At 45.9% G+C, this 17636-nt stretch overlaps 2 protein-coding genes across 4 annotated transcripts in view; both read left to right on the top strand.

The window, feature by feature from the left end:
- LOC112627705 (cytochrome c oxidase subunit 5A, mitochondrial) overlaps positions 1 to 6400 on the top strand; it is a 23888-nt gene extending 17488 nt beyond the window's left edge. For both annotated transcript variants that reach the window (XM_025390303.1, XM_025390302.1), the window contains exons 4-5: positions 3148 to 3270; positions 6233 to 6400. In XM_025390303.1, coding sequence (XP_025246088.1) covers positions 3148 to 3261 — 114 coding nt within the window. In that variant the 3' untranslated portion in view covers positions 3262 to 3270; positions 6233 to 6400. The remainder of the gene's footprint in view (positions 1 to 3147; positions 3271 to 6232) is intronic.
- SCAMP2 (secretory carrier membrane protein 2) overlaps positions 1 to 17636 on the top strand; it is a 551928-nt gene that overhangs the window by 464431 nt on the left and 69861 nt on the right. The gene's annotated exons all lie outside the window — the stretch shown is intronic.

Below are 17636 nucleotides of genomic sequence, written 5' to 3'. Positions count from 1 at the left end.
TTTTTTTTTTTTTTTTTTTTTTTTTTTTTTTTTTAGAATTTATCTTGGCCGTGTGTGGTGGTTCACGCCTGTAATCCCAGTACTTTGGGAGGCTGAGGCGGGTGGATCACCTGACGTCAGGAGTTTGAGACCAGCCTGGCCAACATAGTGAAACCCTGTCTCTACTAAAAATATAAAAAGTAGCCAGGCGTGGTGGTGCATGCCTGTAATCCCAGCTACTCAGGAGGCCGAGGCAGGAGAATCACTTGAACCCGGGAGGCGGAGGTAGCAGTGAGCTGAGATCGCGCCATTGCACTCCAGCCTGGGCAACAAGAGAGAAACTCCGTCTCTTAAAAAAAAAAAGAATTTATCAAGGAACAATTAAGGGTATATAAAGATTTAACTACAAAGTGTATTCATCTTCTTGCTATTTGTCATAAGAAATGTTAGAAATTCTTAAGAGGTAACTTCCCAGAACTGGTTATACTACACAACTATTGATACTGTAGAAATGTGTTTGACTTTAAACATATTTGCGTCTGCTGGGCGCGGTGGCTCATGCCTGTAATCCCAGCAATTTTGGGAGATGGAGGTGGGTGGATCCCCTGAGGTCAGGAGTTCGAGACCAGCCTGACCAACATGGAGAAACCCCATCTCTACTGAAAATAAAAAGTTAGCCGGGAGTGGTGGTACATGCCTATAATCCCAGCAACTCGGGAGGCTGAGGAAGGAGAATTGCTTGAACTCAGGAGGCAGAGGTTACAGTGAGCCAAGATGGCACCATTGCACTCCAGCCTGGGCAACAAGAAAGAAAAACTCCGTCTCGGCCGGGTGCAGTGACTCACGCCTGTAATCCCAGCACTTTGGGAGGCCGAGGCGGGCGGATCATGAGGTCAGGAGATCGAGACCATCCTGGCCAACATGGTGAAACCCCGTCTCTACAAAAAGAAATACAAAAAATTAGCTAGGCATGGTGGCAGGCGCCTGAGGCAGGAGAATGGCATGAACCCAGGAAGCGGAGCTTGCAGAGATTGTGCCACTACACTCCAGCCTGGGCGACAGAGCCAGACTCTTGTCTCAAAAAAAAAAAAAAAATGAGAGAAACTCCATCTCAAAAAAATACATATACATTATATTAAAACATAGGAGGATATATACCAATTTTCCTCCCTCTTATTTGGTTATAATTTCTGAGTTTATATGTTTTTTTGAGACAGAGTCTTGCTCTGTCGCCCGGTCTAGAGTGTAGTGGCGTGATCTTAGCTCACTGCCATGTCTGTCTCCTGGGTTCAAGTGATTCTTCTGCCTCAACCTCCCGAATAGCTGGGATTACAGGCACCCGCCACCACGCCCAGCTAGTTTTTTTATTTTTTAATAGAGATGGGGTTTCACCAGGTTGGTCAGGCTGATCTTGAACTCCTGACCTCAGGTGATCCACCACCTCAGCCTCCCAAAGTGGTGGGATTACAGGCGTGAGCCACGCTGCCCGGCTGAGTTTTTTTGTAATAAATGCATTGCATTTTTAAAAATACAATTTTAAAAAGTACAATTAAGGAGCTCTAGAGTTTTTTGAAGGCAGAAGAAGAGCAACTTGGCACTTTTTTTTGTTTTTTTGAGACAGAGTTTCACTCTTGTTGCCCAGGCTGGAGTGCAATGGCGTGATCTTGGCTCTCTGCAACCACCACCTACCAAGTTCAAGCGATTCTCCTGCCTCAGCCTCCCGTGTACCTGGGATTACAGACAAATTTTACCACGCCTGGCTAATTTTGTATTTTTAAGAGACGGGGTTTCTCCATGTTGGTCAGGCTGGTCTCAAACTCCCAACCTCAGTTGATCCGCCCACCTCAGCCTCCCAAAGTGCTGGGATTAGTCATGAGCCACCACGCCCGGCCGACACTTTCTTAGTTCTTTTGACTTTTTATTAATTTCTGAGGAATCTTGTGACAGCACAGGTGTAACTATAACAGTGAATAGTCTCCAGCCCTGGATATATGTATTCTCAAAGTACAGCTTTCCATGAAAAGATACTATGGTCTGTAAAAAAAGAAACTCAAGGTCTGTTAACTACGAAAGTGTGACATTACTTTATCTATAATGGGTAAGATAATTAAGGGTTCTGTAGGCTATCAATCCATTCAACACTGGTAGTTAATTCAGTTAGGGTCTCAAATTGGAAGCAAATGAAAAAACTTTTCCCGTGTTAACTTAATTATTCGTGTTGCCTGCTGGGCATGTCTAATTGCCTTCACAAAATTCTGTCATCACTACCTTCTTTTCCAGTAATTCTAGACTTTAAGATGTTTTTTCTGGATTTAGTCCAATTGCAGTTATTCTCAAGGTATCTCAAAAACCTCCCTTGAACAGTACATATATAAGTTGCCCTCTTTATTTTTATTTATTTATTTATTTATTTAATTTTTTATTTTTTTGAGACGGAGTCTTGCTCTGTCACCCACGCTGGAGTGCAGTGCCACGATCTCAGCTCACTCCAACCTCTGCCTCCCTGGTTCAAGCAATCCCAAGTAGCTGGGATTACAGGGGCATGCCACCACACCCGGCAAATTTTTGTATTTTTAGTAGAGACCGGGTTTCACCATGTTGGTCAGGATGGTCTCAAACTCCTGACCTTGTGATCCACCTGCGTCGGCCTCCCAAAGTGCTGGAATTACAGGCATGAGCCACAGCACCCAGCAAGTTGCCCTATTTATTGAACAAATGTGTTAACTTAAAAGTAGATGACCTTTTTTTTTTTTTTTTGAGACAGTCTTGTTCTGTCACCCAGCCTGGAGTGCAGTGGCGTGATCTCGACCCACTGCAACCTCTGCCTCCCAGGTTCAAGCCGATTCTCCTGTCTCAGCCTCCCAAGTAGCTGAGGTTACAGGCATGTGCCACTACACCTGGCTGATTTTTGTATTTTTAGTAGAGATGGGGTTTCACCATGTTGGCCAGGCTGGTCTCAAACTCCTGACCTCAAGTGATCCACCTGCCTCGGCCTCCCAAAGTGCTGGGATTATAGGCATGAGCCACTGCGCCCAGCTGATGACCTGTATTATTAATTCTGCCCTGCTTGCCTCTGCATATGTAATTAAAAGCATTTTTTAAGTTCATTTCATGAATTAATAGACATGGCTTTTGAGAGTTAAATGTGAATATTCTTTTTGCCATCAGGACAAAGCAGGACCTCATAAGGAAATCTACCCCTATGTCATCCAGGAACTTAGACCAACTTTAAATGAACTGGGAATCTCCACTCCGGAGGAACTGGGCCTTGACAAAGTGTAAACCCCATGGGTAAGCGAGAAACTACTGAAGAAGGCAGGAAGACAATCCAGAGAGGTGTGGGTGGATGACATTTAAGTGTGCTGTGGTAAGACCTTTCAGTGTTCTTGTTAGGGACTACAGGATGCATGCCACCTCACCTGGCTAGTTTTTGTATTTTTTAGTAGAGACAGGGTTTCACCATGTTGGCCAAGCTGGTCTCAAACCCCTGACCTCGTGATCTGCCTGCCTTGGCCTCCCAAGGTGCTGGGATTACAGGCTTGAGCCACTGTGCCTGGCATCATTGTTTTCTTATGGGTATAAAGGCAAAAGCCACCTTAATTAAAGAAAAATCTTTATAAAATATTTTAGCCATAAACAGTAGCATAGTACAGGGAGTCTGTGTACACATATCCAGATTTTCAGATACTTTTATTGTTGCCACATTTGCTTTGGTGTTTTTAAAGTATTTCTGTTTGGGGTGGGCACTGTGGTTCACGCCTATAATCGCAGCTTTTTGGGAGGCCAAGGCGGGCAGATCACAAGGTGAGGAGTTAAAGACCAGCATGGTGAAACCTTGTCTCTACTAAAAATACAAAATTTAGCCGAGTGTGGTGGCATGCGCCTTTAGTCCTAGCTACTCGGGAGGCCAAGGCAGGAGAATCGCTTGAACCCAGGAGGCAGAGGTTGCAGTGAGCCGAGACTGCGCCATTGTACTCCAGCCTGGGTGACAGAGTAAGACTGTGTCTCCAAAAAAAAAAGAAGAACTTGGCTGGCAACAATGGCTCATGACTGTAAGCTCAGCATTTTGGGAGGCTAAGGTGGGAGGATTGCTTGAGTTGAGGAGTTTGAGACCGGCCTGAGCAACATAGTGAGACCCTGTCTCTGTTAGTTAATTAAATACATACATACATACATACATACATACATACGTACATACTACAAACAAAAATACTCAGAATTCAAGGAATTTTTATATTCAGTCTTCCTGTTGAGAAACTGAACAGAAAATGCCTAAAACTTTGTCATCTACTTTTAGGATTTTTTTTTTTTTTTGAGACAGAGTCTCACTCTGTCACCCAGGCTGGAGTGCAGGGGCACGATCTTGGCTCACTGAACCTCCGCCTCCCAGGTTCAAACTGATTCTTGTACCTCAGCCTCCTAAGTAGCTGAGCTTACAGGCATGAGCCACCATGCCTGGCTAATTTTTGTATTTTTAGTAGAGACTGGGTTTCACCATGTTGGCCAGGCTGGTCTTGAAATCCTGACCTCAGGTGATCCACCCACCTTAGCCTCCCAAAGTGCTGGGATTACAGGTGTGAGCCACCGTGCCCAGCTGGGATCTCGTTTTAAAGCTTGCTTTAAAGGAGTGGTATTTTTGTTTGCTTTTATTTAATTTATTTATTTATTTTTAATTTTGTTATAGAGACAGGGTCTCACAATGTTGCCCAGGCTGTTCTCAAACTCCTGGGCTCAAGTGATCCCTCCACCTTGGCCTTCCAAATTATTTGGGTTTCAGGTGTGAGCCAAAAGCAATGGTCTTTTCATTTTATCTTTGTCCCCCTCCTCACCAGCACAGCCTCCCTGAAGTAGCTCATCTTTATAATATATGCAATGGTTTTGACTTCTATGAGTACTTACAGAAAACTAGTTGTGCAGAATGGAAATTTTCCTAGTTATACTTTTGAAGCTCTTGCTTGCTTGTTTTGTTGTTGTTGTTTTGAGACGGAGTCTCACTCTGTCATCCAGGCTGGAGTGTAGTGGCACGACCTCTGCTCACTGCAACCTCTGCCTCTCAGGTTCAAACAATTCTCATGCGTCAGCCTCCCTAGTAGCTGGGATTACAAGTGCCCACCACCATGCCCGGTTCATTTTTGTATTTTTATTAGAGACCGGGTTTCGCCATGTTGGCCAGTCTGGTCTTGAACTCCTGACTTCAGGTGATCCGCCTGCCTCAGCATCCCAAAGTGCTGGGATTATAGGTGTGAGCCACCGTGTCTGGCCCTGTGGTTCATATTCTATAATAGACTCCTAAAAGTTTGTTTTCGTTTTATTTAGTATTATTCCGAGGGGTCTAGGAGATCTTTTTTATGTAAGATATATTCTAGCTATACTGACTTTTTCTTTTTCTTTTTTTTTTTTTCTTTTTTTTTGGAGACAGAGTCTTGCTCTGTTGTCCATGCTAGAGTGCAATGAAGCGATCTTGGCCCATTGCAACCTCTGCCTCCCGGTTGAAGCGATTCTTGTGCCTTAGCCTCCCGAGTAGCTGGGACCACAGGCGTGGGCCACTACACCAGGCTAATTTTTTGTATTTTAGTAGAGACGGGGTTTCACCGTGTTGCCCAGAGTGGTCTCGAACTGCTAAGCTCAGGCAATCTACTCGCCTCGGCTTCCCAAAGTGCTGGCATTACAGGCGTGAGCCACTGTGTCTGGCCCAAAAAAAAATATTTTTGAAAAATGGCAGGCCGGGCACGGTGGCTCAAGCCTGTAATCCCAGCACTTTGGGAGGCCGAGACGGGCGAATCACGAGGTCAGGAGATCGAGACCATCCTGGCTAACATGGTGAAACCCCGTCTCTACTAAAAAATACAAAAAACTAGCCAGGCGAGGTGGCGGGTGCCTGTAGTCCCAGCTACTCGGGAGGCTGAGGCAGGAGAATGGCGTAAACCGGGGAGGTGGAGCTTGCAGTGAGCTGAGATCTGGCCACTGCACTCCAGCCTGGACGACAGAGCCAGACTCCGTCTCAAAAAAAAAAGAGAAAAATGGCAACTACTGAGTGCTTTTCTGATTGGGAAGGAAGTACCAATGGTATAAACAACAAAAAACCCACAAAGCTAGTCCCTTGTGGGTTGACAGTAGGCAGGATTAAGTAAGAGCAGTAAAGGGTACAGAGAGACGGTAATTTCCCTGGTTGTAGCGCTAATGGTTATTTTTAAAAGATTTCTACCTTTTCTTTATTCTTTTCCCGGCTAATTCTTTGTGTTTTCTCTTACAGATGGGCTTCCCCACGGATTTATTGACACTGCTACTTGAGTGTGAACAGTTACCTGGAAATACTGATGATAACATATTACCTTATTTGAACAAGTTTTCCTTTATTGAGTACCAAGCCATGTAATGGTAACTTGGACTTTAATAAAAGGGAAATGAGTTTGAACTGAAATTAGGTATTTGTTTCATGTGTTTGCATTAATAAGCAGAAAATTAAGTGCCGTATTGGTTTCATGGTTTTGTTGGCCTCTCACATGCTGAGAGAACTGTGTTAATTCTCTGGAAATCATCTGACATGAAAATCAGTTTCATTAATACGTTTGGGTGCCCTAGCTGGTAAAGTAGCTGAAAGCCAGAAGTCGTTTATATAGAATTTTCTTGTTGACACCCTAGACTTAGGGGACTGGTTGTCTGTGGGGATGGATCAAATTGTGTACCTTTCCAAAACAGGTTTTAATGATGTTTAAAAGTGGTCACTGAGATAGTCTTCAGGATGTGCTATGCAGTAGCCAAGCCCTCTTATGGTGTGTTCCTCTCTTAGTGCTCCTTTCCTTCCCTACCTGTTCTTCCCTTGCAGTGGTGTATTAGCCTTGGACATTAAAACATTTGCTTTGTAAATTTGGAGGCATTCTGATTAAACAGCTGAGTAAAACAAATCCTGCTTGTGTTAGAAGCACCATAATACTAGAACTAGTTGCTGGATAAAGAGGTTCTAGATCTGGGTCACTTCCAGTATAGCCAGTCCAGACTGCAGTGTCAGGGAAATCGGATTAATATTAGCTTGAAATTCAGATGTCTGGCCAGGCGTGGTGGCTCATGCCTGTAATCCCAGCACTTTGGGAGGCCCAGGCAGGCGGATCATGAGGTCAGGATACTGAGACCATCCTGGCTAACACGGTGAAACCCCGTCTCTAGTAAAAATACAAAAAATTAGCTGGGCGTGGTGGCAGGTGCCTGTAGTCCCAGCTACTCGGGAGGCTGAGGCAGGAGAATGGCATGAACCTGGGAGGCGGAGCTTGCACTGAGCCAAGATCGCACCACTGCACTCCAGACTGGGTGACAGAGCAAGACTCTGTCTCAAGAAAAAAAAAAATTCAGATATCTTCTCTCCTAGAGCCATGTAAGGGATTGTAATTAAAATCAGTTTTGGTGAAGTTCTAATACTTTGAGACCTTTTATAAAACCCCCCTGCCCAGTTTTTAAGAAGTAGAAATGTGAAATAAACTAAAATGGCACATACGTTTAATGTATAGTTGGTAGGCTGTGGTTCTTAGGTTTGGTCCCACTGTGGGCCAGTGCTTTCTTCCTCACTGCAAAATGAGTAAAAATGGTCTCTGTTCCTCATGTCATGGGAGGAGCAAAGGAAGGAACATAGGTTCACAGTTATCTATGAGGGTGAGATAAATGCTGTGATGGTCTTCATGCTACAAAAATTTATCGAACACCTACTGTATAACAAACATGCCAGGCACTGAAGGTAAAGCAGTGAACAGAAGAGACAGTGAATATTGGAACCTGGAGACACTGGAGGTAGGGATAAAACTTAGGCACAGTGTAGTTATAACTTAATGGGGATTTTGAATTAGGGTAGTAGCCATAGGAATGGAAAGGGATGAATTTTGAGAATCACATTATTGAGGGTTGTTGATAACTAATTTGATGAGGGGAAATGAGAACTCTGGGAAGGCCATCTTGAGATTTGAGTGGTGGTACCATTCATACAGGAGTCAGCAAAAGGAGGAGCTTGATGCAGAGTGGAGAATTTGCTACATGTGATTCTGGATCTGTTAAATTTCAGACATCAATGCGCAAGTTACGCCAAGAGCTCTGAAAAGAGACTGAGACTAGAGAAAAGAATTTAAGGTTTGAAACAGCAAAAATTACGACTTCCAAGGAGACTGGTTGGAGGCAGATGTGAACTAGGTTGAAGACTGAAATTGTGGGAGCAGGTACATTTAGAGTGAAAGAAGAGAGCAACATTAGTAAGGTATAACTTATATGCAGCCAAGTATGCAATTTTTTTTTTTTTTTTTGAGACGGAGTATCGCTCTGTTGCCCAGGCTGGAGTGCAGTGGCGGGATCTTGGCTCACTACAAGCTCCGCCTCCCAGGTTCACGCCATTTTCCTGCCTCAGCCTCCCGAGTAGCTAGGATTACAGGCGCCAGCCACCACGCCCAGCTAATTTTTTGTATGTTTAGTAGAGATGGGGTTTCACCATCTTAGCCAGGATGGTCCCAATCTCCTGATGTCGTGATTCGGCCTCCCAAAATGCTGGGATTACAGGCATGAGCCACCACGCCTGGTGTAAATCTTAAAGTATGTAGCTTGAGATTTTACATGTGTATACCTGTGAAATGCTGAATGGAGCCATTTTTGTGAGGATTAAATGACACTAAATGAAGCTAGTAAGCAAATACCGAGGCTGGACAATTTTTTTTTTTTTAAAGACAGAGTGTCACTCTGTTGCCCAGGTTGGAGTGCAGTGGCATGATTTTGGCTCACTACAACGTCCCCCTCCTGGGTTCAAGCGATTCTTGTGCCTCAGCCTCCCAAGTAGCTGGGATTACAGGCATGCACCACCAGGCACAGCTAATTTTTGTAATTGTAGTAGAGATGGGATTTCACCATGTTGGCCAGGCTGGTGTCGAACTCCTGACCTCAGGTGATCCACCTGCCTCGGCCTCCCAAAGTGTTGGGATTACAGGCATGAGCCATCGCACCCGGCCAGATGCTCAAGAAATTTTAATTTATTGGCCATGTTTTTGTGGGCGGTTGAGGCCAAATTGCAGGAGGCGAAGGAGTGATCTTAGGCAATGAGGGTGATTTGAAAGATGGTGAGGGTTGAGGCATTGGCCTTTTACAAGCAGAAGATTTAGTATGTAGCTGGATAGAACTAGTAGATGGAAAGTGTTCTTGTTGCCTTTGCCTTTTTTTAAAATGTGTTTTTGTTTCGTTTTGAGATGGTCTTGCTCTGACACAGGCTGGAGTGCAGTGATGCGATCATGGCTTAATGTAGCCTCGACTTCCTGGGCTCCAACAATCCTTCCATCTTAGCCTCCAGAGTAGCTGGGACCACAGGCATGCACCACCACACCCGGCTGATTTTTGTGGTTCTGGTCTCATGTTGCCCAGGCTGGCGTCAAATTCCTGAGTACAAGCTCTCTGCCTGCCTTGGCTTCCCAGAGTGCTAGGATTACAGGTGTGAGCCACCACAGCCGGCCTCCTTTGTATCTTAGGTAAGGTTGAGATTTCAATGTTTTGTTTTACCTGATTCAATCATCTATACCCTTAGAAGGAAACAGGTACTCTGGTAAGGGGTTTTTTTTTTTTTTTTTTTTTTTTTTGAGACGGAGTCTTGCTCTGGCGCCCAGGCTGGAGTGCAGTGGCACGATCTTGGCTCACTGCAACCTCTGCCTCCCAGGTTCAAGCGATTCTCCTGCCTCAGCCTCCCAAGTAGCTGGGATTACGGGCATGTGCCACCACGCCTGGCTAATTTATTACAGCTTTGGTAGAGACGGGGTTTCACCATGTTGGCTGGACTGGTCTTGAACTCCTAGCCTCAAGTGATACGACCCACCTCACCCTCCAAAGTGCTGGGATTACAAGCGTGAGCTACTGTGCCTGGCCTGCTCTAGGAATTTTTACTTTTTTTTTTTTTTTTTTTTTTTATTGAGACGGAGTCTCGCTGTCGCCCAGGCTGGAGCACGGTGGTGCGATATCAGCTCACTACAACCTCCACCTCCTGGGCTCAAGCAGTCCTCCTATCTCAGCCTCTGAGGAGCTGGTACTACAGATGCATGCTACCACGCCCAGCTAATTTTTGTTATTTTTTTGTAAATCATGTTGCCCAGGCTGGTATGGATTGGGTTTTTTTTGTTTTGTTTTGTTGTGGTTTTTTTTTTTTTTGAGACAGAGTTTCGCTCTGTCGCCCAGGCTAGAGTGCAGTGGCGCGATCTCTGCTCACTGTAAGCTCCACCTCCTGGGTTCAGACCATTTTCCTGCCTCAGCCTCCTGAGTAGCTGGGACTACAGGCGCCTGCCACCTGGTGTATTTTTAAATGGTTGAAAAATCAATGAAAAGTATTTTGGCCAGGCGCAGTGGCTCATGCCTGTAATCCCAGCACTTTGGGAGGCCGAGGTGGGTGGATCATGACATCAGGAGTTCGAGACCAGCCTGGCCGGTATGTTGAAACCCTGTCTCTACTAAAAATACAGAAATTAGCTGGGCATAGTGGCGCGCACCTGTAGTCACAGCTACTCGGGAGGCTGAGGCAGAAGAATCGTTTGAACCCGAGAGGTGGAGGTTGCAGTGAGCCGAGATCGTACCACTGTACTCCAGGCTGGGCAACAGAGTGAGACTCCGACTCAAAAAAAAAATTTTTTTTCATAATATATAAAAATTGTATGAAATTCAGAATATGAGCCGGGCGCGGTGGCTCACACCTGTAATCCCAGCACTCTGGGAGGCTGAGGCGGGCGGATCACAAGGTCAGGAGATCGAGACCATCCTGGCTAACTTGGTGAAACCCCCGTCTCTACTAAAAATATAAAAAATTAGCTGGGCGTGGTGTCCGGTGCCTGTGGTCCCAGCTACTCGGGAGGCTGAGGCAGAAGAATCGTGTGAACCTGGAAGGCGGAGGTTACAGTGAGCCGAGATTGCGCCACTGCACTCCAGCCTGGGCAACAGGGCGAGACTCCGTCTCAAAAAAAAAAAAAAGAAATTCAGAATATGGTGTCCGTAAATAAGGTTTTATTGGAACACAGTCACACTCCCTGTTCATTTACATATTATCTGTGGCTTCTTTTTTTTGCTTTTTAGTAAATTATGGTAAGATCATACATAAAATTTGCCATCTTGATGAATTTTTAGTTTGTAGTTCAGTGGCATTAGGTACATTCACATTGTGCCTTATGCATGGCTGCTTTTGCATTAAAATGACATAGTGTAATTGGACCAGTGAGTACTTACTATTTGCCTGTTTACAGAAAGTTTGCCCACCCTTAATCTAAAATAATAGAAATAATTTTCACAAGAAGCAAACTTACAAAAATCACAAGGCATGTTACTAGGAGGCAAAAGTGACTAGATAAATTCAATCTACTGGTGATTTTGTCTCATCAGACTTTCTTCACACACATACCCATCAGGCAAATTGAATCAACTCCTTTGCTGTGCTGGAGAAAGTAGGTACATCTTGGCCAGGCACAGTGGCTCACGCCTGTAATCCCAGCACTTTTGGAGGCTGAGGCAAGTGGATCACCTGAGGTCCGAGGTTTGAGACCAGCCAGCCAACACAGTGAAACGCCATCTCTACTAAAAATACGAAAAATTAGCTGGGTGTGGTGGTGAGCACCTATAATCCCAGCTACTCGGGAGGCTAAGGCAGGAGAATCGCTTGAACCTGGGAGGCAGAGGTTGCAGTGAGCCGAGATCATGCCATTGCACTCCAGCCTGGGTAACAAGAGTGAAACTCCATCTCAAAAAAAAAAAAAAAAAAGTAGGTACATCTAGTAGGTGGATCCTAGCTCTACCTAAAGAAGCAGATGGGCCAGGTGCAGTGGCTCATGCCTGTAATCCCAGCACTTTGGGAGGCTGCGGCGGGTGGATCATGAGGTCAGGAGTTCAAGACCAGCCTGCCCAACGTGGTGAAACCCCATCTCTACAAAAATACAAAATTAGCTGGGCGTGGTGATGCACGCCTGTAGTCCCAGCCACTCGGGAGGCTGAGGCAGGAGAACTGTTTGAACCTGGGAGGCAGAGGTTGCAGTGAGCCGAGATCGTGCGACTGCACTCCAGCCTGGCGAGAGAGCGAGACTCTGTCTCAAACAAAGAAGTAGATGATAAATATGAGGATCCTTCCACAGCTTGACTTGGATGGACAGGGCTTCTACCCTAGATGGGGTCTCTAGCCTTTTTCTTTCCTACACTTTGTTTTAGTAAATTTCAAAGCAATTAATAGTTTGTCACATTTGTTTATATGTTATATATCTACAGACGTTACTTCACCCCTGAATACTTCAGCAAAAATCTGAGAAAAAGGACTTTTGCCTCCTACATAAACACAATTCCGTTCTATTCTAAGAAGTTTAGCATCAGGCTGGGCACAGTGGGTCACGCCTATAACCCCAGCACTTTGGGAGGCCGAGGCGGGTGGATCACTTGAGGTCGGGAGTTCGAGACCAGGCTGACCAACATGGAGACACCCCGTCTCTACCAAAACTACAAAAATTAGCTGGGCGTGGTAGCTCATGCCTGTAATCCCAGCTACTCGGGAGGCTGAGGCAGGAGAATCGCTTGAACCCGGAAGGCGGAGGTTGCAGTGAGCCGAGATCGTGCCATTGCACTCCAGCCTGGGCAACAAGAGTGAAACTCTATCTAAAAAAAAAAAATTTAGCTTCAAATACATACAGTCCACATTTCTGAAGAGTCCAGGCCACTTGTAGAATGTCCTGTAATCTGCCTGTGTCTGTTTCCTAATTATTCAAATCCAGCTAAACATTTTTGGCAAAAATACTATGTGAAATTCCAATTGTATCCCCTCAGGAGGGACATGATGTCAGTTTGTCCCCATGTCTTTTTATTACATACACCTACCAGCTGATGGAAGGCAGCATAATGTAGCAGTAAGATGAGAAAATGGGGTTTGGATTCAGACTTGTGTTCAAATCCTAGTCTACTGTATAACAGCCATATGGCTGTATAAGTTGCCCACCTTTCCCGTCCTTTGGTTTCCTTGTCTAAAAATGGGAGCCACCTCACAGGGATATAACAAGAACGAAAAGTGAGCAGATTATATCCTATTTGTTATAATCATTTTTTTTGGTCGTGCTTGGGAAAATGGCTTAAGCCCAGTCATTTTCTCCTAAGCTTTGTTAACTATCACTTCAGTTTTTCCTGTCTGTTTGTTTAATTGGATGCCAGAGAGCTTGTCCTTAGCAGCACAGTCTATTAGTCTATAGTCACATTTTGTGGTAGTATTGTTTAGTTTGCCATTTTCCTGCATTGGAGAAGTTTAGTTGAACGCCAAGTGAGATGACTGTGCTGGGCTTGGCCTTTGTCTTAAATGGGTTTAGTGTTTAGTAGGTGTTTAGTGTATTGCTGTAAAGGGATACCTGAGGCTAGGTAATTTATAAAGGGGCCAGGCACAGTAGCTCATGCCTGTAATCCCAGTGCCTTGGGAGGCCAAGGCAGGAGGATTACTTGAGGCCAGGAGTTCAAGACCAGGCTGGGCCACATAGTGAGATCTCCATCTCTACAAAAAAAATTTAAAAACCAGGTACAGTGGTATGTACCTATAGTCCCAGCTACTCAGAAAGGTGAGATGGGATGATTGCTTGGGCCCAGGAGTTCAAGGATTCACTAAGCTATGATCATAGCACTGTACTCCAGCTTGGGCAACAGGGCAAGACCCCATCTCTTAACAAAAAAAGTTTATTAGGCCGGGCGCAGTGGCTCATGCCTGTAATCCCAACACTTTGGGAGGCCGAGGTGGGCGGATCACCTGAGGTCAGGAGTTCGAGACCAGCCTGACCAACATGGAGAAACCCCATTTCTACTAAAAATACAAAATTAGCTGGGCATGGTGGTGCATGCCTGTAATCCCAGCTACTCGGGGGGCTGAGCCAGGAGAATCGCCTGAACCGAGGAAGTGGAGGTTGGGGTGAGCCGAGATCCTGCCATTGCACTCCAGCCTGGGCAACAGGAGTGAAACTTGATCTTAAAAAAAAAAAAAAAAAGTTTATTAACTCACAGTTCTTTTGGTTTTACAAGAAGCATGGAACTGGCATCTACTTAGCTTCTGGTGAGGGCCTCAGGCTGCTTCCACTCATGGCTGAAAGCAGAGGGGAGCAGACTTGAGCAGAAATCACTTGGTGAGAGAGGAAGCAAGAGGAAGGGGAGATACTAGTCTCTTTAATATCCAGCTCTCTTGAGATGATGGGGCCACCTTTTCCTGGCCAGTTTATCCTGACCTATTCTGAATCCACCAAGGTCCTGAATCTCAGCTACATCTCCTCCTCTGCCTCCTCCTGTACCCCACAGACAAAGTGTTCATTCCTTTCTGAAGAACAGGCTGAGACCTTTCTGAGACCTGCTCTTTCTGGAGCCTCTGATGTTCCCTGTATGGTTCTCCACATGCCTCCTTCCTGGCTCTTTTCCCTATTGAGGAATCAGCTTCAATGTGTGATCTTCACTGATGACACAGCTCAGCACAGACCTGCCTGCTTCTCATCTATCTCAAGTAATTAACCAACCTACACCACGTGGCTGAATTCCCTCTCTCTGCGTGTGTGTGTATGTGTGTGTGTGTGTGTGGTCGTACCATCTTAAGTGACATCAATACCTAGTTATATATACAGATAATATATATTTACACATAAATATATATCTAAGACTATCCCTATAACTAGTAAATTGTGCTGTTTTTGTTTTTTGTCTCCTCAGCTAAATCCACACTTCAAGAAAGGAGATATAGTTTTTGTTTGTTTGTTTGTTTTGAGACAGTCTCGCTCTGTTGCCCAGGCTGGAATGCAGTGGCACAATCTCGGCGCCCTGCAACCTCTGCCTCCCAGGTTCAAGCAATTCTCCTGCCTCAGCCTCCTGGAGTAGCTAGAATTACAGGCGCACGCCACCATGCCCAGCTAATTTTGTATTTTTAGTAGAGACGAGGTTTCAACATGTTGGTCAGGCTGGTCTCGAACTCTTGACCTCGTGATCTGCCTGCCTCGGCCTCCCAAAGTGCTGGGATTACAGGCGTGAGCCACTGAGTCCGGCCACAGAGATAGTTTTTATGGCCCACTATACATATATAATCGATATTCTTTAAAAAACCCCAGCTTTCTCAGGAACTTATAGAACTCTAAGAACTTACTACCTTCAGAGAGGAAATTAATGTATTTGTGAGGGATCCACCCCCATGACCCAGATACCTCCTATTAGGCGCCCCCTCCAACACCGGGGATCAAATGTAAACATCAGGTTTGGTAGAGACAAACCACAGCAGCCCTCCACAGCTGTGGCCATACCTTTGCATATAACTGTGAGGACAATGGTGGGGCTGGTTCCCTAAAGACCTGCAGATTCATCGGTCCTATCTAGTTATCTGTACTCTACCAATAATGAGAGAAGTTCCTTGGGCTAGAGGCCACAACCTGGTGAGACAGTGGCTTCTGAGATGGGAAGAGAGCTTGAAAGGGAAGCCGGACGCGGTGGCTCACGCCTGTAACCCCAACACTTTGGGAGGCCAAGGCGGGTGGATTGTGAGGTTAGGAGTTCAAGACCAGCCTGGCCAACATGGTGAAACCCCTTCTCTACTAACAAAAAAAAATACAAAAATTACCTGGAAATGGTGGCGGGTGCCTGTAATCCCAGCTACTTGGGAGGCTGAGGCAGAGAACTGCTTGAACCCAGGACGTGGAGGTTGCAGTGAGCCGAGATCACACCATGCCCTCCAGCCTGGGCAGCAGAGCAAGACTCCATCTCAAAAAAAACGAGAGCTTGAAAGGGAAATGGCAGGATAAAAAGAAAATCTCTGGCTGGGCGCGGTGGCTCAAGCCTGTAATCCCAGCACTTTGGGAGGCTGAGGCAGGCGGATCACGAGGTCAGGAGATCGAGACCAGCCTGGCTAACACGGTGAAACCCCATCTCTACTAAAAATACAAAAACTTAGCCAGGCGTGGTGGTGGTCACCTGTAGTCCCAGCTGCTTGGGAGGCTGAGGCAGGAGAATAGCATGAACACGGGAGGCAGAGCTTGCAGTGAGCTGAGATGGCGCCACTGCACTCCAGCCTGGGCAACAGAGCAAGACTCTGTCTCAAAAAAAAAAAAATCTGTCCTCCATCTCTTTTAATGTTTAACCTCAGATACTTGCCTGTATGAAGGAATCAGCTCCAGTCAACAGCAGAACGAGAATTCTCAACTGATGATGGATCCACATCTGTTCCAGGACCAAGGAAGTTTAGAGAATAACTTAGATTTAGAGCCAGGGATAAAGAATAACTGCCCAGGCCGGGCGCGGTGGCTCAAGCCTGTAATCCCAGCACTTTGGGAGGCCGAGACGGGCGGATCACAAGGTCAGGAGATCGAGACCATCCTGGCTAACACGGTGAAACCCCGTCTCTACTAAAAAATACAAAAAACTAGCCGGGCGCAGTGGCGGGCGCCTGTAGTCCCAGCTACTCGGGAGGCTGAGGCCGGAGAATGGCGTGAACCCGGGAGGCGGAGCTTGCAGTGAGCTGAGATCTGGCCACTGCACTCCAGCCTGGGCGGCAGAGCGAGACTCCGTCTCAAAAAAAAAAAAAAAAGAATAACTGCCCAATGAGGGTTCCAAAAGCCAAGGTAGTAGTCCTTGCTCCTAACAGCCGATAAACTGTCCCCAAGGATTCACTATCCCCCAATACAAAGAAACAAGACTGGGAACTGGGAGATACCTTATTTGTCATCATTAGGTTTACAGGACCCAGCATAGCACCTGTGACACAGTAGGAGATGAATAAAGCTATGCTGAGTTGAGGAGCCCTAGGTCCAGCAGGGCAGCCAGCACAAGCACTGGGTTAAGGTCTGAGTAGCAGGGGCAAGGAAGGGAACTGGGAGATACCTTATTTGTCATCATTAGGTTTACAGGACCCAGCATAGCACCTGTGACACAGTAGGAGATGAATAAAGCTATGCTGAGTTGAGGAGCCCTAGGCCCAGCAGGGCAGCCAGCACAAGCACTCGGTTAAGGTCTGAGTAGCCGGGGCAAGGAAGCAGGGTTTTGTGCCCTTTCTGCTGTGGCAATTCTTGCTCTGGAACCTCATCCCCTTACAACCTAGAGTTGGTTGGGGGCATTTTTGGTGGTGGGGTGGGTATTTATTTTTCTTAGATTCCTAGTGAACATAATTTCTTTTGTTAAATTGTAAGTTATTTATTTTTTGAGACAGGATCTCACTGTCATCTAGGCTGGAGTGCAGTGGTGCCATCACAGCTCACTGCAGCTCCACCTCCTGTCAGATCAACCTCAACCGCCTGGGCTCAGGTGATCCTCCCACCTCAGACTCCCAAGTAGCTGAGACCACAGGCACACACCACCATGCCCAGCTAATTTTTCTTTTTTGTGTGTGGAGACGGGGCTTTGCCATGTTGCCCAGGCTGCTCTTGAACTCCTGGCCTCAAGCAATCCACTTGTCTTGGCCTCTCAAAGTGCTGGGATGACAGGCGTGAGCCCTAGTGGACATAATTTCTTAAGTGGAAAAGGGAACTGCCCACATCCAGGCCAGGATCATTGAGCACAACTATCACAAGATCACAGTTTCTTCATTAATAATGACTTTAAATTATATAATCTCTAAGATCTCTTCCAGCCCCGAAGTTCTATGATACTAGTTAACCAAAAGAGCAGAAATAGGATATTAATTCCACAAATATTTATTA

Source organism: Theropithecus gelada, chromosome 7a, assembly GCF_003255815.1.
Source record: "Theropithecus gelada isolate Dixy chromosome 7a, Tgel_1.0, whole genome shotgun sequence".
Taxonomy (NCBI): domain Eukaryota; kingdom Metazoa; phylum Chordata; class Mammalia; order Primates; family Cercopithecidae; genus Theropithecus; species Theropithecus gelada.
The sequence above is the reverse complement of the archived record's forward strand: the minus strand, read 5'-3'. Positions and strand labels throughout refer to the sequence as shown.